At 36.6% G+C, this 21,457-nt stretch overlaps 1 protein-coding gene across 2 annotated transcripts in view; it reads right to left on the bottom strand.

Annotated features, from left to right (window-relative positions):
- The window catches only part of fancl (FA complementation group L), a 19,748-nt gene extending 772 nt beyond the window's left edge, over positions 1–18,976 (bottom strand). The window contains exons 1-11 of one of the 2 annotated variants that reach the window (XM_056236951.1): positions 18,730–18,976; positions 18,516–18,574; positions 18,002–18,062; positions 17,611–17,667; positions 17,344–17,441; positions 14,244–14,340; positions 8,921–8,989; positions 3,520–3,670; positions 3,300–3,383; positions 1,725–1,770; positions 1,316–1,397 (exon numbers count right to left, since the gene is read on the bottom strand). In XM_056236951.1, the coding sequence (XP_056092926.1) occupies positions 1,316–1,397; positions 1,725–1,770; positions 3,300–3,383; positions 3,520–3,670; positions 8,921–8,989; positions 14,244–14,340; positions 17,344–17,441; positions 17,611–17,667; positions 18,002–18,062; positions 18,516–18,574; positions 18,730–18,816 (891 nt within the window). In that variant the 5' untranslated portion in view covers positions 18,817–18,976. Of the gene's footprint in view, positions 1–1,315; positions 1,398–1,724; positions 1,771–2,627; positions 3,384–3,519; positions 3,671–8,920; positions 8,990–14,243; positions 14,341–17,343; positions 17,442–17,610; positions 17,668–18,001; positions 18,063–18,515; positions 18,575–18,729 lie in introns of those variants that run through there. The other variant, XR_008804066.1, reaches the window with a different exon arrangement.
- Between the last annotated feature and the right edge of the window lie 2,481 nt (positions 18,977–21,457).

Below are 21,457 nucleotides of genomic sequence, written 5' to 3' on the forward strand. Positions count from 1 at the left end.
TTGGAGAACAAAAGGAGAAATTTCTAGGCTACAAATCTTCTGGTTATTCTTATATGCAATTGCAATGAATGGGGATAGATGCTTCCCCCTCTAATAAGCAGTGTTTGTTAGCTACATTTAAATAAAAGTAGGTAATTTAAGTAAAGCAGAAATAAATAATCCATCCATCCAATGTCAACTCACTGACTCGGTGATACTGTGACTGGTTCACAGAGTCATTGAGCTGATCATGTGAATTTGTGATTGAATCACTTAAGATTGAATCAGTTTTTGTGAATTGGATCAACCAAATCAATGAAAATATCTGACACAAAAAAAAATATGTTTCATCATTCAGGACTACTTTTCTCATAAATGTGCCAAATTTCAGTAAATAATGAAGCTACTGACTTCAGAAAACATATCGCACGAACCCCTTTTTTTATTATTTAATTAATAAATTGTTGTCCATTCCAACAATCTGACCAGCACTGTACATTTATCAAAATGTCTCCAGCTGTGCTCCACAGAAGTAACTCAGAAAGTCATACAGGTTTGGAATCACATGAAAGGTGAGTACATTTTTCAGTTAATGATTACAGGAAAGACTCTTACGGAATTATAAAAACAAATGAAAAGCATCACTTCACATATTTTGTATCCCTGAGTCTGATCTAAAATTCTGTATTTGAGATTCACTCTGCCTGCTGGTGCACGACAGCTCATTTGTTCCCACAGGGTGGACTCATCAACCCTATATGTGCTTGACCCTCACTTCACACAATCCTCAGACACCTCAGCCAGGCTAGATAATCTTTACACGCCCCCCCCCCCACTGCTCCACTGTCCGTGTTTGCATATTGCTGTTCAGATAATTAGTTGTTTTTTTCCCCTTTCTTTTTTTTTCCCTGAGCCATCCATTAAAAGGATGGAAGATAAAAATTTCAACATCTGGACAAGTAAACTTTTCTCGCTTCAGAATGTTAATGATGGTCAAGAATTAATCTGCGGTACAGACTATGAATAAACACTGCGGCCTTTCAACCTGCGAGCTGAAAGAGAGAAAGCATAAAAAATGCACACAGGAAAAAAGATAAATGGCGGAGCTATGATTAAACAGCTCTTGATAGTGCCGAAGATTCTGCCACCTTTGTTATTGTAATGATCTTATCTGTAAACAACCCAATTAAAGGAAATCCGTACCCACCTCTCCCGATGATAAAAACAAAGAGAAAAGGAGGTGGGGAAAAAAAAAGAACACTGCAAGCTTTAAATGTGATGGTGCTGTGGAACTAATTGTAAGTGGCAGTGTATGAGACGAAAATATGCAACGTACAGATTTTTCGTGGGTGGTAGGCGATGGAAATTCTATCTCCAACACATCCTTCATATTCTGTAGGACACTGCAGTCAGGGTTCCTATGAGGAGAGGAGGAAATCAGACCTTCATGCACTAATTAAACACATACAGTCAAGTCATGATGGTATAATGAATACAGTTCAGTGATTACTGCCCAAAAAATCCAGGATATCACTTTGAGAATCAACGTTCTGGGCCAAAACATTCTCACCACGGGGTTTCAAATTCATTTTATGCTGTAATACATACATCAACTGAAAACTGTCTGCGGTGTGCACATGAAATAGCAAATTTGCATCGAAATATGCAACATCAACTTTGATTTCTCATTAATCATTTTCAACCTCCTTGGGAAAAAAAATGAATTGGAAAATAAGTTTGCTTACCATAAATGCATATTGGCATTCAATTTATTCCGTAAAGGAGTGACAACTGAAAAACATAAGCAAGACTTCAAATTATTAGCAGATTTGTGGTAACGAATGCCAAAAGTATAGGTGCCTTAGTATTAGGTTGATTTAAAAAAAAAGTCTAACAAAGTCTTTATATAATTTTAGTAGTATAGACATAATTTAGTTCCCACAAATATGCACAACGGTTCAAATGTGTAGGGTCGGTTAGATTTTTAAAAATGTTATGCTCACAAAGGCTGCATTTATTTTATCTTCTGTGTCACACGATCCTTCAGAACCATCATACAATTTTTTTTGGATTCTTTGAATAGAAAGTTCAAAAGAACAGCATTTATTTGAAAAGGAATTTTTTTAAACGTTATAAATGTCTTTACTAACTTTTGATCAATTTAATGATCCTTGCTAAATGAAAGTATGAAATGCTGAAAAAAATACTGTAAAAAAACTAATACTGTAAAATAAAAGTTTTGATATATATATATATATAGAGAGAGAATCAAACCGTTTTACTTTTTTTTTACAGTATTGGTATGTTGATGACCCTACAGTAAGCTGTTATCTGTTCTGTCACATCTTCAATTATTCATTATCAAAACCTACACACTTATTTATGTTTTTGTAATAGCAATACACACACTGGACTTCATAATGTTTGCAAAGCACTGGGGGACAAAAATGCCATCAACATAAATCATATCAATCAATCTGCATGGCAAAAACAAGCCCGAGGGAGAGTTGTATATGAAGGCAAGAACTGCACTCACCCCCCCTAATGTAGCCGAGCAGTTTCAATTAACTCTACCTCATCTCTCATTCAGCGTTCCTCACCTGATCGCAGAACGCTGACAGACAATGCACGGCCGCGTCATTTCTTACCTCTAATCTCTATTCTCTCGTAGAAATGCCACAGCAGCGCGGGCGAAAGAACAGGACATTTCCTACGGTGACAAACAGTCTGACAGAAAGGGAAATATTCAAATAATTCAAATAAAACGCGCTCATCATGGCTGTTCCACCCGAGAGATCAATCTGGGAGGGACGTGATAGCCGCACTCTCTGTTTGTCATTTGTAAATGCAAAAAGCAATATTTCTGTCTGACCCCGCGCTCGGAGGGTCCGCGACTGCCACCGTCTTGACTATTGAAGTGTGGATTTAATATCAATGAATAACATTGCTAGGCAACCGACAATGTGTTCTGTGTGCCATTGTCAGCCAAGCATGACCTTGGATTTAAAGAAACAATCACGGCGGCTTAAATAGTGCAAACTGACCTCCATTCCAGCACCATCTCACTCGAAATCTAAAAGCACATTGCGCCGCAAACATATTGCGGGCTGTCAGCTCAGCCGCTCCAGCTGTAACGGTCCTGTCTAAATGCAGTAAAGCATTTACAGCATGTGCACTTATGTACGGAGGTAATTGAAAAACAAGAGCAGGAGAGGGAGGCACGAGTTCCTCACAGACGAGCTGCCTCTCACATGCAGGAAACCGTAATAAAAGCTGTATGGAGATAAACAGAGAGATTTGCAGATATGAAAAATGCCTACCGTGCTCAGCCCCGAGCAAACAGCACTCCGGCAGCATTTTGGGGTGTCTGGGGTCAATTTGTACCTTTATTGAGACATTGTTTCCTGGGGAAGAACAGCAATATGGCAGCTTAATATCACGGGAAATCATTGTTGATGGGCATAGTTGGATGGATGGCAGGAAAATGTGGTGATCTGCAAATAATGAGATTCAAATGTAGTAATATGAATGTAATGTTACCGATGGCGATCCTTCTCATGGAGTCTGCTTTTGTGGGTTTTTCTGGTTCCAACACCCACGTCTGGTCATCTATCTCATCCAGAACCGACCAGAACTCGGACAGAGCCTCAACGTTTATCAGGAACTGACTGTGGACAAGGGCCAAGGTGCTCTGGGTGTAGAAGAAAGGGCAATAAATTAGTTTCGAATGTATTTTTCCTGCAGGAGAGTTGGTTTTTGACTTCATTTAAAGGGACAGTTCAAACAAAACTGAATATTCTGTCATTGTGGAATTTTTTTTAGTTAGTTTAGGCTTTGCAAGTACACCGTTAAGTTGTGGTCCCATTAGCATGTTGGTGAACGTTCACAGGCAAAAAAGGTCCATTGTCTATTGTCAATAGTGTTGCTCACACAAAAGTCACTTTCAAACCAAGCAGCTTTCTGTTGGTCAACGTGTAAATTTGAGTGCCCAACTTGAACCGGTTGTGGAATTTGTGTATGGAAATCTTTCACCTTCATGCGAAACTCTAGATCATGTGGATTTTTCAATTGAAATGACTTAAGTTCGGCTGCGAAAATTCGCCAAACAATGGTAAATTTGACCACACCTTTAGTCAATTAATCTGCTAGCTAAATCTGTACCATATAGAAATGTTCAAATGATTCGTTGTTACACTTTTCATACTTATTAAATATTTTTGTTTGATCAGGCATTATGGAAAAATGGCTACTCACTGAGGTCCTAGGCGGACTTAACCAAATTGTTAACCAGTGTAAACCAAAATTGCAACCGAACTTGATAGCCAATGATACATTTTCATTGTATGGAAAAAACAGGTCTGATGTTTTGCTCTACAGCGGGAAAAAAAGAACGACATAAGGGTGGGTAGATTACAGGATTTCCAGTTTAAAGTTGCAATGAAACGGAGGTAGTGACAAATCTTTTCTTTAGTATTGCGACATCCATCCAAGTGTAACGTCTTACGCAAGAAGAAAAAAAGAGGTAGGCCAGGGACTTAGTTCTATCCATTGGTTGTTGGTTGGACCTGAATGTGAGCTTGCAATCAATGTTTAAGCAGACTAAATGATTGGAGAACTCCAGCATACTTCACCAGAGTGAAGTCTGTCATTCCACTGGATTTTTGATTAGAAAATAGAATAAGATAAAAAAAACCCAAAAAACCCCCCAAAAAAAACAGGCATGGATGATTTGTTACCAATAAGATCAATATCATGCATTTAGAAAATAGATGATAGAACATGCATTTAGCAAATATATAATAGATTTCATTAAATGCCAACTTAAATCAAATGATCTTAAGTAGGTGTAAAACGATTGTATTGACCATGTGCATGTTGCATTTACAGTAAAATCCAGTAAAATCCACAAACATCTGTTTGAATGGACATGGTGCCTCTCAGAAGTGCCTAGATGCTAGAAATAGTATCCTTTTAAATTCTCATGCAACTCTTGATATGCAGGAACAACATTGTTTTTTTTCTCTCTTTTTTTTCTGACATTGGCTGAGCTGTCTTTAATAACTCCTGAACACTTCTGCATATGGAAGATGTTGATACTGTCCACATGTCTGGTTTCATATCACTGCTTTATACAAACTCTTCAGCCCTCTGCCATCAACACTCGGGGAGGAAAAGGAAAAAAAGAAACATTTCCACTGAAGTCTTGCCAAGTCTTCATCAACGACCTGTCAACAAACCATTGATTAAAGCACCAACCAAGAACAAATCAAATATAAAAAGTGACTGAACAGGAAAAGACCAAAACTCATACATCAGCAAACAAGAGAAATTCAGCGATAGCGTTTGATCACTGAGAACCACAGACGACCCATCTACGGTTCGGCATAACGGCTTCCTCTAATTCTAACATATACAAACACAGTAGGCCTCTGTTTCCTTTGGAGCTGTCCAGTGGTGAGGCAGAGCTAATGGTTTGAGTATGACCGCTCATAAATCACAGCTGATGATTGACAGCTGATGGAGTTTGGCCCCGTTTCACTCCACGCTGTCAGAGTGAGGGCGTACAGGTCGCCCACGCCGCTCTGACCTCCGACCCACACTCCTCGCTTTCCACCGAGCTGCCAACTCAAGGTCTTTAATCTCAGCCCAGAATCAGAACGCTTTAGTCTGGACACCAGATCCTCTCTGCTTTTTTAGTGCTGTCTAAGATGAATAGGCTTATTTAGTGTGAAAGAGATGACAGCAGCTGAATTGAAATTTGTGTCATCAAAACTTTCAAACATCCCAAATGATGCCACTGTACGCAATGAAGTTTGCAAACATCGCTGAAGGTTTACATCCCAATTTAAATTATGGAAAATATCATTTAATTATCTTGTCAATTTTATTAGGGCTGTCAAAGTTAACTTAAGATATAAATCAAATATGCAATAATATACATTTTTAATTCATTAAAAACACCAAAAATAAAAGATTAATTGAGATTAATTGTAATAATTATTCCACTGACAGTTTTAACAATAAGAAATATAAAAAACGAACTCCATCCTTTATTTTAAAGGCTAGAATAAATAAAATAAGATAAAATATTAATATATTTATACATTAATAATATATATATATATATATATATATATATATATATAATATCTTTTATTGTTTTGCTTTACTGTATATATTTTTTATTTTATTTAAACAAAGTATTTTTTCTCATCTTTTATATTTCCAGATGGGGGTCCCTCACAAAGACGGCTTCATCATATTTGGGGGCCATAGGCATCAGAAAGTTTGAAAACTCTTGCTGTAGTCAGTCAAAAAATCTGCAGCGTAATATAAAGATAATGTAAACATTCTGAAAAAGCTGATTAACCTGCTCCACCCTGAGAAATATAGATTAGATCTACAAAAAAAACAACAAGTCTATATGTACACAGACAGTGTATTATTAGTCATCTGTGTACTTTTGTGGTGATCCGAGAGAAAACGGGATTGATTTTAGATTGTAAGATGTTAAATCGCATTTGTCAACAATAATTTTGAACCATTGTAATACCTCAACCACATAATACAGCCAATCTCAGCTGATTTAAGAGGGACAGGACTGGCTGCATTTTAGAGGATAAGATCTCATGTGTTTTTCTTTTGTCACATAATTTGTGTGTGCTGACGTTGATTATGTGCCTGATTCTCTGATACATTTCCATACATGTTAAATTGTAGAGCACAGAGGCAGAGCTGAATGAAACACCCAGAGCTGGTAATTGAACATAACAAAACAAATCAAATTACTTCTGTTTTTAGACAGTAGCACTAGGGCAAGGGATGTGCAGACAGCCAAATCAGAAAAAGAGCATAGTAATCTGGATTGGTTAGGGGAAATCTTGGTTAAGGCAAGCACATGTTAATGTGAATGAGCTTTCCCTGAAGCCACACAGGACCGGATGCTCTGATAGGAGAGAGAGCATGAAACAAATATGATGGGTCGATGTGCCAATACAGCACAAACAATTTAACATTGCACAGGTGCAAAGACGCAGCAATTATTTCCCAATTAATGCCGGTTGTGTGATTATAGTTATGCTTTTATTTAAATATATGGTGCAGGCGAGATGTCCTCATAATTGAATTTCTCTTGGAAATGTGCCCGAAATGTGGAATGGCACAATGGATTCCTCCCCAGTGAGGTGACAGCATGCTTACTGTTCTGTTAACTCTCCCAATTAGGTCCATCCTCATAATGTTCAATGGTGCATTTTCAGTCATTTAGTGAACAAGTGTCAAGTAAATAAATCAATAATTGCACACAAAAAAGTATGTATTCATTAATGCCCGTGGTCTATAATTGTGATTGTTAAGAAACCACTACATAAAGAAGCAATGCCGGGCTAAACTATTTACATAATACATTAGTGGGACAGTGTGAGTACTAACATTCTGTGAAGTGCAGTACCTTGGAATACAATATAAACATAACTGTACATGATTATGGTAATAATTCATTATCACTGTATAGGGTTGGATCAATATCACAATTTTGATTCTGGTATCTCAGTATAGCTGATAAATTGATACCTCTGGCAACAAATGAACAGTCTTTAGCGATAAAATAAAACTAGCGATGTCAATACATTCAATAATTAAATGGCAATAATTGACATTTTTAATTTCCATCATTTTGTAGTAAAAAACTAATAATTATAATAATATTACTTATTAAATGAGCAGAATGTCAATATTGTTAGCTCTTATGAATACAATATCTTATAAATAGCTTGATAAAATAAACATTGTGTATGCAGTGTAACATCAAAAGTGACTGTATTAAAGGCATTTAATAATGACTGTCTATATTAAAATAGAAAACAATAAACAATAAAATATTTTACAATTACATTTTATACCTAACTTATTTTTGATTAGATAAATGCAAAGCATATAAGGCTTTTCCAAAAGCATTAGAAGAGTTTACCCACCCCAAACTTTTGAGCGGCATTGTATTTACTCTTTTGAAATAGGGGTAAAAATTAATGCAGAGAGCATTGTTTCTCTTTGTGCACTCCAGGAGTAGGGTCCGGGTGGCTGGTTGAGTGTAAATCCCACTGAGACACACTTGCAGCTCTGTGTCCGCCACAGAACAAAGAGAACACCCCGCCAAATCTCCTAATCCATATTATACATTACTCACAAACTCATTGACTCTCCCACAAACACACACAGTCAGTTCAGCGCAGGTAATCATCACTCATTCAAATGTACGTGAGAGGCAGGCAGACAGGCCTTTCTCTTCCCTGAACAGAGGAGATGCATCAAGACATCAGCAGCGCAGCAGGGCTTCGGCCGACAGAAGGCTGCTGTGTGCTGAGCTGGTCTTCTCTGTCAGAGAGCCATGTTCCACTGCCATCCCTCACCCAACACAACGCACAACCCTCCCTAACTCACACCACTGCTGTGCAATATGCCAAGTCGCTTTCATCCACCTCAAAGTAATTGGAGCAAACGTATGACTGAAGAGGAGCCTGTTTTTCAGGGGAGGAGGCGAAAACAGAGGACGATGATAAAAAGAAAACGACAGTGAAAAATGGGTCTCCGTTCTCGCTTTTAATTGTTATACGTAAGAGGAAACTCGTCGAGGCTCATTAGAGCCCGCTAACATATGTAGCTTTCCAGATCGCTGTCCTGTCGGTTTATTTGGCTCTGTTTGAGCCTTTGTGAGAGGAGTTATTGTTTTTTTATGGAAGCAACATCAAAGCGGCAGCGGAACGGAACACCTTTCATCAACAAAAACACACCTTTAAATGCCAAAAAACTTTGTTAATTAAAAACATTGTACTTTAATTGCTATTTAAAAAAAGGCCAATTTTGGTAATGTGATAAAAAGCCAAATCAACTTTTCAGTAACAATATTTCTGTTCAAAAAGTTAAGTAATTTTGGTCTATGCACCTGAGAGGTCCACGTGATGACCAATGGAACAGGAAGATCGGCAGCAAACTCCGGGGCCTCAGCTGGATACTGAAAAGAGAGTAAAAAAAAAGAGAGACATTGATAATCATGGTTTAAAACAGTATACGTGGTAAAAAGGTAGTAATTTAGCAGATGCTTTTATCACTCAAAATGTTAATGGAAGTCTGGTATGGTATTTTTTAAGTATAAAAGTTAAGATTTAGGTATGCAATGTGCATTAATGTTTTTATATTTATATATTCATGTTTTGTGTTATATATATATATATATATATAATTAAATATCCTTCATTGTGCTTATTCAGTGAAATACAGTATAGAAAACATGCTTAGATTATGTATAACTAGATTTGATTGTTTTAGTTGTTAAAAAGTGAAAGTATAAGAAAAAGAAAAAAAGTTTTTTTTTAAAAGAAATGACAGTAAAGACATTAATAATGTTACAAAAGATTTCTATTTCAAATGAATGCTGTTCTTTTGATCTTTCTATTCGTCAAAGACTTATATATATATATATATATATATATCACGGCTTCCACAAAAATATTCAGCTGAAGCACAACTGTTTTTAACATTGATAATAAGAAATGTTTCTTGAGCACTAAATCAGAATATTAGAACGAAGACTAATATAACTGAAGTCTGGTAATGGCTGCTGAAAATTCAGCTTTGCCATCACAGGAGTAATATATATATATATATATATATATATATATATATATATATATATATATATATATATATACAAACCTTAATTTTAATCAAATAAATGCAGCCTCGGTGAGCATAAGAGACTTCTTTCAAAAAAAAAAAAAAAGTACTGATATCATATGTATACTGTATACTATATAAACATTGAACGATAGAGTATATTATATACACTATTAATTTAAATTATATCAGGGTTCCTGCACACTTTTGAAAGTCAAATTTAAGGCTTTTTAAGACCTTTTTAAGACTTGAAGAAATCAAAATTAATACCGTACATTAGGGCTGTGCAGTATTGACAAAAATATATCTTGATATTTTCAACGTTTTGTTGATAATAATTAGATGATATTTTACTGATTGTGTTATAGGTTTGGTCTGTTTAGGTCTAGGTCTGTTGGGGTCTGTTGTTGACAGCTGACTCACGAAGATATTCATATTTTTCATATTCTATGCAGTGGTCAGTTCACAGCAGTGACAGAAATTAATATTTTAATTAAGGGGCAATATTTGCCACCTTAAATTGATTTTTTCAGGGGCATTTTCATGTTACAGTCAAATTAAATCATTCAATCAAAATCCATCTTTGCAGTGCAGAGGTGACAGAAGCGGCATCAGAAGTGGCATTAATTTATTTACACTCCATTTACAACTGCATAAATAAAGCTATGAGATATATATTTTTAAATCAATATTCAATATTTAAATATGAAATGATTTCTAATTTTAACATTTTATTTAAAGGGTACTTTAAATATGAAACCGCAGCGGCAAATCACTGTCTTAATAAGTGAGTTGAGGGAGTCATTCATTCAACCGATTCGTTCAAACGGCTGATTCATTCGGGAAAGAAGCAAGTGATTCGTTCAAAACGCGGATTTCAGTCAAGAAATAATCGCTGTCGGTTGCATTGAGACTCTGCTACGGTTTCATTTTGAAATTATAGTCGGCGAAATAAAGGGAAAACAAACAATATTGACAATATTGTGTCTAAAAAGTAACTCAATGTTAACTTATTGTTAATTTAACTGTTGTATAACATAAATATCACAATTGGAATTGTGCACGGGAAAACGGCACTCTTTCTGATGTGATATTCTAATATAAGAACATAATATGATATAAATATAAGACAAAAACTAACTTGGGGACATAACCGTTACACTGCACACATCACGCAGTGAAAGCACGAGAGACAAATGCGATGTCAGCTCGCAGTGCCTCGTACATTGTTAAAACAATGATTACAATATCATAAAATACAATACACATCGCACACCATACGCACATAAAGAATGAACTTACAACTGAACTGACATTTACGACCTTTCTTCTCCTTCTCTCCTCTCGCGTGCAGGAGACAGTTATGCTGCCGCGACTCGCGAGTGACGCGAAATGTCACGTGAACTACCAAATCCACAAAGATAGAATAATAAATAAATAAAAATACGTACGCTAATTAGATGGTTTAATTTGGAAAGCTTTTAGATATGTCTAAGTCAAAGTGTCATCTAAAATTTAAGACCTTTCATAAGTAAAAATAAGACTTTATAAGACTTTTTATGGCCTTACATTTTAAAAATCTAATTTAAGACTTTTTAAGACTTTTTAAGGATCCGCGGGAACCCTGTATATAATAAATTAATAAAATTACAATTAAAATAATATTAAGTGTATATGTAATTAATAAATTAATAATTATTTTAATTATGAATAATTTATACGTTTTTAAATTAATAAATGAATATAAATTATTTTTTATTTCAACATACCATATCCACTCTCCATGCTGAAAGACTAGGTGAGCTTTCCACTCCTGAAGGCCTTACTTATTCATCCTCTTTAAGCTTAAAATTCTCTTACATATATTTCCACACTACAACCAATAAAACAACTATGAGTATGACCCCACAACCCACATTTACACCAGCAGCAGAGATGCCTTTACTGGCTCCTGTTGAGTAAGCTGGCGCTGGGTGACGCAGGGCCTTGTGAGAGGTGCCCGGCTCTGGGAGGATGAGCAGATGTGAGGTGGGTAGATCACAGCTATTTTTAGCACCCAGCAGGATGGTGGGCAGGTGGGCACAGGGGGCTTCTCACGCCCTGCTGAATCTCATCAGGACCCCGTGCAGTGTCCGCAAGGAGCCACTGGCATCTATGCCATGTCTCCACTTCCAATGCCAAACAGAGCTCACTCACACAGCCCGACCCTCAGACTAAACTACTCACACGCCACAATTTTCTGCTTCTTCTGTGGCCCCTGTAATCACCTTATAAGGATCACTCATGGTCTTATCTATGCCACAGCATCCCTGCACACTCTCTCGCCTCTCCTTCAGGCCCTGCCACAATCTCACGGCTCCATCTCTCAACATAATCTGACAGTCACAGCACATTAGTGCCACCTGCTTAAAGTTAGATACTAAAACCAAAGTTCTGCTCCTTTTGCAGTCCAGCAGAGACTGAGGATCTAGATCTAGATTTGCCATCTTTGTGGGGTCCCAAACACGCACGAACGCACGTGCACACACACACACACACACACACAGTTCAACTACAACTACAGTTCAAAAGTTTGGGGTCAGATATTTATTTCAAATAAATGTTTTTCCTTTGAAATGTCTATTCATCAAATTAATGAAAAACTTATTGGTTTCCACAAAAAATATTAAGCAGCACAACTGTTTTCACATGAATAAATTACAGTTTAAAATTATTTATAACAGTTTGATTTTAACAATTTAAATTGTAATAATATATATATATATATATATATATATATATATATATATATATATATATAAAATATAATATTTCACAACATTTCTGTTTTTTACTGTATTTTTTTAATAATAAATAATAAAGCCTTGGTGAGCATTATGTTACTTTTGGCCCAAGATTTTTTTTAAATCTTACTGACTCAAACTTTTAAATGTATATATATAATGTATACTGTAGAGGTCAAAAGTGATATCATCCTTTATCCAAATATTATTAAACATTTGTTAAAGACTTTGAAAGCATATTTTGTAGTTGTGCTTGGAGTCAGTTGTTTTATTTGTGATAATGCAATGAAACAAGCCAAATTGTGCCACACATAATTTTTGGCCAAGCTCATAAGAAATTATGAACACAAGAGAGAATCAAGAGAGTCAACAAAATATTAATAACGGATTTTTCCTGTGAGCTTTTTGTTTTTCTATCATTTTTTTTGCATAGTAAAATAAAACCTGTGGCCTGTATACTAGCCAAAACTGGCATTTTGACATTATTTTGTGTGTATTTGACTGTTTAAGTGTAATAAGCAGCGAAAAAGAACTCAATTTAGTACTGAGAGGCGGATTTATGTGCACAAGTATGGAGGACCAGCTCTACCATATTTAAAAATAAATACAAAAATAAATAAATGCTCAATAAATAAATAAGCATACAATTAATTGCCCCAAAAAATACAATAAACAAATAAATGTAGGTAGAAATTAAATTATACAGTGAGACATAAATGTATATATCTCTTAATTAGCTTCTTTATTTATTCACCTTTGTAATAATTACCTTATTTATTTATGTGCATGTTATAATATTTGTGTCTGTTTTATTCTTCCTTTGTATTTTTTTACCCTATTTATTTCTTCAATGCTATTTATTTCTGCCTGTCGTTTTTACATTTCTGTATGCATTTCTGCCTCATTATGCAAATGAGGAGGGGCTGTCTTAGGGGGTCAACTTCTGCCCATTGGTTGGTTAGCATTTTACTGCATCGGTCGAATCTACATGGCTTTTCCCCGCCATAAAGCATTGTTTAGTAATGTCAAACTCAGCAGGCAGACGTTCAGTGTCCGACCTCTTAAGGGAAGCTGCTAATAGACTGGAAGAATTAGAACGCTGTAAGTTTAAGATCTGAAATGTTTCCTCGGGTTCCACACCACTGATACTCGAACTGGAAGCTGTTTATGTAAAAGTAAAGTAAAAGTTAGGGTTAGAGGTTAAAGGGTTAAAAGAATGTTCAAAGGACCACAGAAAAACATTTCAGATCTCAAACTTACAGCGACATTACTAAACAATGCTTTATGGCGGGGAAAAGCCATGTAGATTCGACCGATACAGTGAAATCCCATGTCGGAATTCAAGCCCTGCAACACCAACAATGTTCATCCGGAGCAAATGAAATGACTGAGTAAGGGGAGGCAGGTTTGTGTGTCAACTCTCTGTCGGAGAAATGAGAGCGAGAAAGTGCAGCTGGTATTGTGTCTCTATTCTGCGGAAAATGAGTACTGGAAGATTTTCAGATATTTTAGTAGGCCTATCGATATGTATCGAAAAATGGATATTTCTGACAACACTACATTGCACTTTATTATTTCAGATGCCTTTTTTAAAGACTTCAATTGAAAAAGGTATATATTATATATATATATAATTCAACCCGCTAAAATGGGTAGTAGGAATGACTGCGTTACACTACTGCTGAAATCCACCCATATTTGGCGGTAGTCAATGTCAAGCCCTGAGTACATGTAACGTGTAACAAGGACACAGTGAAATAAAGTTTTACCAAAAAAAGGAATAAAACAGGGCTTGACCCTTGGCTTCACCTTAGACTTGAGCTTGATTGTAATAGTGTGCTGACGACCTGCAGAGTCCTCTGCCTTCATCTTGAGTGTGCGGAACTCTGCATCGATGAAGAGCAGCCTGCCAAGACAGATCAATAGCATCACACATAAGACCACATACAACACACATCAGACAGATCAACAGTGAATATGTTGTAAATAAAAACATAACAGTGATATGTGATTTTGGTCATTCATGCTCCTCAGATGTGTATACAATCTCCCAGCAAACAGTGCTAAAAAATCAACTACAGCGACCACAGATTTATTGCTAAAATCCCAGCACTTCACGACACACTTGTATTTCAGCAGCTTATTTACGAGTCGTGTAACACAGCATGCCGTGGTTAGTTTATACATGCACACTTTGCTCTGAGTGTTCCCATCGGCAGAAACTGCAGGATCACATATCCACATTCTGTCCCTCAGCACTTAAATCCACATAACAACTCTGGAAGAACTCTCACACTCTCTTCTGCTATTACAGCAGAATATACTCTACTCACTGTACATTAAATTACAATTCAGTCGTTAATTACTCACCCTCATGTCGTTCCAAACCTGTAAGACCTTCGTTCATCTTCGGAACACAAATTAAGATATTTTTGATGACATCCGAGAGCTTTCTGACCCCCTATAGACAACAACGCACTTACCACATTCAAGGCCCAGAAAGGTAGTAAAGTCATCATTGAAATAGTCCATGTGACTACAGTGGTTCAACCTTAAGTTTATGAAGTGAGGAGAATACTTTTTGTGCGCAAAAAAAAACTTTCTTCAACATTTTCTTCTCTTCTGTGTCAGTCTAAAACGCTGTTCACGTGAGCATCATAACGCATGCGTGTGGTGCTGACGCAGGAGCCAGCCAATACTGAGCCGGTGTTCTGACGTAGAACCAGGAAGCGCTGAACTGCGTTTACAACGTGAACAGCATCAGACACCGACACGGAGGAGAATAAACTGTTAAATAAGTCATTATTTTAGTTTCTTTTGTGCACAAAAAGTATTCTCCCCGCTTCATAAAATTAAGGTTGAATCACTGTAGTCACATGGACTATTTCAACGATGTCACTCTTCTTTACTACCTTTCTGGGGCTTGAAAATGGTAATTGCGTTGTTGTCTAATACTAAGGGTCAGAAAGCTCTCGGATTTCGTCAAAAATATCTTAATTTGTGTCCCGAAGATGAACGAAGGTCTTACGGGTTTGGAATGACATGAGGGTGAGTAATTAATGACAGAAATTTCATTTTTGGGTGAACTAACCCTTTAACACAACATATTTTTTACTAACTCATGTACTCAAACATGTGTGCACGGCCCACAATTATTTCACACTTTTTATTCAATTTCCCCCCCATTTTAATTAGAAATTAAAGTGAAAAGTAGTGATGCGCATGAGCTATCAACTTAAAAAAAAATGAAATGCCTTTCCATTTGTAAATACTGTTTGCAGTTCTTACAGATCTACCTGCAAACACGCTTGATTTCTCTGTTCTACTGTTCAAAGTGATCTTAATGCTGCTCAGTCTGTTTCTCTCATAACCCATGAAGCAATGGGACGAATCTTTTGCATCACATTCAATTACATGAGCTTTTGGCACAAAATCACACCAATCATTCATTTCCTCGAAATTGAGATCTCTTTTCAGAGCTGGAACCTCATTCAGCCACTCTGCATTCTACAGGGATCTGCCGCCACAGTATCAGGCCTTGCTGGCGTTCACCTCAGTTGATTGAAACAGCTTGACGGCTCGATGTCTTGCTGGGAGGATTGATGAGAGCATTACATTTGCAACTAGAAAATCAGCTCCCCTCATAAATGGCGAAAGGAACATTTGGCATGTTTGCATACAAACAGGCCATAGATGAAAGCATAAAGCCGTACAAAAACAAAAAAACAAAGAAATCGGAATAGTAAGGGGGGAAACATAAACTGTAATATCGCCAAGGCCACTTTTTGCGAAGACTTCTCATCACAACTTTCCAGATATGCAAAAAGCCAGCTGCTGAAAATAGTACAGTTATTCCATTCTCACAGGTGCCACCAGGGATCGTGATTTTTAAGATATAACTGCTGGCTGGCGTGAGATGGTGAGAAGACCAGCCAATAGGAAACCTGCTCAGGTGTCATTATCTTGGCGGGGTGTTAAAAGACCACAGCGAGAAGCCCAGCGCTTCTCTCTCATACATGTGCAAGGTGTGACAACCTCTCACCATGGCACCTATGCACCAATTGTCTAAAAAAAAAATCTGAACAGTTTCAGATGACGATGTCAGACCAAATGCAATATCTCACAGTAAAATGGGAGCAAACTGGGATCAAAGTCAAAATATTCAACTTTCATTTTCTTATGACCTAACGCTTTGCTGCAATACTTCAATGGCACACTTAGAACGCACTATAAAGCAGCCGGAGACTGATGTTTTGTAATTTCCTAAATATCTGACTCTTTTGAACTATTCTGGGGATAAGAGGGGAGAACAGACCTGACCCCATCTATACAGTAATTAACAGTAAATGTGGCTTCTTCAAGGCAACTAAAACTCATTAAAATGACCAGGTTCTGCGGCACTTCCCCCTTCCTAAACCAATCAGGGTCCGCAACTGTGCCGGACTTGAGGCTATTAACAGAGACACGAATTAAGGATCTTAATTAATCTCAAGTGCATTTACAGATAGCGCTTGTGCATAATACTTCTGACCGCAATTCAGGTCTGAAATGTGCACCTTATTTCCAGCCTAACTTTTCAGCCTACATTTCTCCATTAAACTTGAGAGTGGGTCTCCAATTAGACCAATTTGCATTTGCTAATATCATAATTATATCTTTGGACATTAATAGAAAGTGGAAAATGAGAAGCCTAGTGAAATCACAGCTTGATACATGGCTGACAGACACCACATTAGCCTCTTGTGTTACAAAGTGAGAAATGTGACACGATGTTTTCATGAAAAGTTGACGACAGTACGTGCCATTTATGTCCTTACATTAATGCAAAGGATTTGTCCTATATGCAATTATAAGAGAACACAATCGAATGCAAGTCGAGAAAAGCACTAGGCCACTAGAAACATCATACTTATCCCATCCTAAGATCTCCATCTCGGTTATCAGCTGGGAATAATACTGAGGTGGTGAGAAGGACTGGCATCCTGGTTGACTCTTCAACGCCACTTCCTGATAATAGACAAGTTCATAATGAGAATCATTTATTCAATCTGCGGGACTCATGTTCTTATTATGGTAATATGATGCTAAACATTACATCATGTATAACATTTGTCAACATGAATATGGTAATGTTCAACTCCAGGGATAAAACATGCAATATTTTAGCAATACTTACCAATACTGTTCTGAGTTCCAGAATAAAAGCCATCAAATTAGTTGAATGCTGTAATCTCTGAAAAAATAAATAAATAATGCAATTCAAATGTTTTGATTATACTACTACATACAAAATAGCAAAACCAGCACCTGTCATTTGACTAATGAGAGTGACCATTAGAGTTAATTTTTAATAATTTTAAATTCATAAGAAAATAATGAACTTTAACTAGTTGGGGTACTGCATAAATCTAGGCAGGGCAAATCATAAATCTAATCTTTTCACCCTAGAGGCACATGGATGGAAAATGATTTTTTTTCTCCCCTCGACAAACATTATGTGTTAATTAAGACGTATTTCTTGAATGATGAGAAATAGCTGCGAACTATTTGCCTTTGATTTATTGTACCTGCTTCACAATATGTTGATAACCATGAAGTAGCCGTTTCATTTGCCAGCAACAATGTAATCTGCAAAACAGTCAAAGACAAGCCAAAGAAAATGACAATAATAATAATACCTAAACCTTTGAAATCATGTATATTAACAAAATAATTTATGCAAAGTTAGTGTTTATATATGATTTAACAATTGTACTGGCTCGTGAAAAAGTCCTTGTTAAAAATGTAAAACTTAAGTCAAAGCACTTTATCAAAAATATTTATTATGTGGAATATATATACAAATTATTATTATTATATTTTTTTTTACAAAAAAACATATGACCGTATCATGTATCTGGTCCAATGTTATTTACATGTGTTACATACATGTTGTTTACATTTGTTATATTACATTGTGTTGGTATTCTTGGATATTTACATATTTGGTATTCTTGGATATTTACATAAATATGATATTTACATAAATATAAATAAATAAATAATACACTCATCAAATAAACCATATTATTACAATCATACTTTGCCTGTTTCATCTGATGATCAGGGGGTAGAGATATTCTTATCCTGAAGTCTTTTTCCTGTCAAAGATTAAATAATAAGAAAAATGTGACACTTGTGACAATCGGTTCAACTGCTGTTATGCGATTCACATGGCATAACATATTCACACTGTAAACGTATATTCACACTTAGTTAAAGACTGTGAAGCTTTGAGATGTGAAACTTTCCTTACCAGCACTGTGATGAACCCGTCATAGACTGTCTTCTCCTTATTAAGCGCAATGATCATAGGGCTTTCTCTCATCAGCAAACAGCTCATGATGAAAAATAAATACGTCAAAGCACAGGATGACTATAAACCGCTAGCTAAACACTTAGATGTCTGTCTCGATAGTAAACTTAATCATATAAACACAAACAGAAGCTTTTTGTGCAGATAACAGTCAATCGCTGATATCATGAGCTTCTTCCGCTGTTGTTGTTGTGATGCACTGCAGGCAAAGCGAAAGTAACTTCCCGCAAAAAAACTCAAACGTCAATGACGTCATAAAAGTTTGAATGACCAAACTTTATTTGAACACATTTGCAAACGAATTTAACCAAATAAGGCTTTTTGTCTTTGAACAGTTAGGATTTGAAAAAAAACAAATCAGTGTTACATTTTCTGCTATGTACACGTACAGAATTTCTCAACATCTTGTAAAGTAAAAGTTGTATTGCCCACTGTAGCCTAGGAAGTTTAGGATTACTTAATCACTTGATGGATGTTTATATTAGCTTCCTTCAATTAAAGAGAGCGGCCAAACGAGTGAAAGCGTAACAGGTAGGTCAAAACTTTTGTACACTTGCCTGACGCATCGTCATTGTAGTAGCAGCATTTTGCCGCAGTAAAACACTTTTTTTTAAATGACTTTTCTTTCTCTCAACTACAATTCCAGTATCGTCATTTTGTTGTAGCCTATCTGTTGGAACAAGTGAACACAAAAGATATGCTTTCAAATTTGTATGTTTTGTTAAACTGTGTTGAGCCTTTCATTCGATATTCTTATGCACTGTAGAAAGAATAGGCCTACATTTGCCTTGGTTGTATGTATAGGCCTAATTTTGTATTCAATAAAAAAAAAAGAAAAAAAAAAAGAACAACACAATAAACCCCATTGGCATACATTAGACGAGAGTGCACTAATGAAGGTATTTTTTAACTGTTTATAATGTCATCGTGTGATAACGAAAATATGACTATGAAAACATTTTTTGACTCTGGCCTAGACTACTTGTCAGTGTTGCCAACTATTTTCAAAGGAAAGTAGCTAAGGCCTTCCCTAAAAGTCGCTAAATGTCGCTAGATGACGTCATACGTCAATTAGCATATTAATGACGTCATCGCGTCGTACTTGCGTTCTGTCAGCCTAGTGCGTTTTCTCTCTAAATTATTGCTCTATTTAACATAATATAGCCGAATGTCAAATAAAGCTGTTTTCATTTCCTTTTTTTTTTGTCAGACAATAGAACGAGTAGCTATAATATAGTGAATGATTACATTTTTTATTGGCCTATGTGGAACATTATCTGAATTGAGAGAGTTAGGGAACCGGATGAACTAAGCTCTGTGATAGTGAGTGTTACAAGTAATAAGCACAAGAAAATAAATAAAAATTAAAATGGTCAAACTAAATTCTTTAAATATAACAAAAGAAAAGCAGATAAGTGATAAGTCCATGGAAAAACACTGCTCATTCGCGTCTGTCAGCGGCCGTGCGCTCCTCTCAGCCATTCACTGAACAGGGGAGACGCAGCGAGAGAGAGTGACGACAGGGAGAAAGCAAGACCTCGCGCTCGCAGGACAGTACTGGCAACATTTGGAGGTTACTGAGGTTTGTCCAAAAAGTCGCTAAAATTGTCGCTAGTCGCTTTTTTGAAAAAATGTCGCTAAAGGGGTCTGAAAAGTCGCTAAAAATAGCGAAAAGGCGCTAAGTTGGCAACACTGCTACTTGTTCTGAGCAGGTGTTGTCAGTGAACAGGCTGTAAAACTAGTTAGGCTACAGACACGTGAAAAACTGATGCTGATTAGCCTATCTGGGAAACATTCTCTAACAGCAGTCAAGTTGTCATTGTTTGTGTCAAACAAGTTGTGAATTTGTTGTAACATTAAAACAGGAGATCATGACTTACTCTGTGCTCAAAGTGATGCTCGGAGCTCCAGTGGTTTCCTCTGTAGGTGCCCTGCTTCTTGACAATTATATTTTCAGGTAGGGGCAGGTTGTCACATGTTTTAAATGCTATAAAGTCATATACAGGTCCTTCTCAAAAAATTAGCATATTGTGATAAAGTTCATTATTTTCCATAATGTAATGATAAAAATTAAACTTTCATATATTTTAGATTCATTGCACACCAACTGAAATATTTCAGGTCTTTTATTGTTTTAATACTGATGATTTTGGCATACAGCTCATGAAAACCCAAAATTCCTATCTCAAAAAATTAGCATATCATGAAAAGGGTCTCTAAACGAGCTATTAACCTAATCATCTGAATCAACTAATTAACTCTAAACACCTGCAAAAGATTCCTGAGGCTTTTAAAAACTCCCAGCCTGTTTCATTACTCAACACCGCAATCATGGGTAAGACTGCCGACCTGAAGGCCATCATTGACACCCTCAAGCAAGAGGGTAAGACAGACAGAAAGACATTTCTGAACAAATAGGCTGTTCCCAGAGTGCTGTATCAAGGCACCTCAGTGGGAAGTCTGTGGGAAGGAATAAGTGTGGCAAAATACGCTGCACAACGAGAAGAGGTGACCGGACCCTGAGGAAGATTGTGGAGAAGGACCGATTCCAGACCTTGGGGGACCTGCGGAAGCAGTGGACTGAGTCTGGAGTAGAAACATCCAGAGCCACCGTGCACAGGCGTGTGCAGGAAATGGGCTACAGGTGCCGCATTCCCCAGGTCAAGCC

This window comes from Rhinichthys klamathensis, unplaced genomic scaffold (genome assembly GCF_029890125.1).
Source record: "Rhinichthys klamathensis goyatoka isolate OS25496 unplaced genomic scaffold, OSU_Roscu_1.1 h1tg000474l_1, whole genome shotgun sequence".
NCBI classification, from domain to species: Eukaryota; Metazoa; Chordata; class Actinopteri; order Cypriniformes; family Leuciscidae; genus Rhinichthys; species Rhinichthys klamathensis.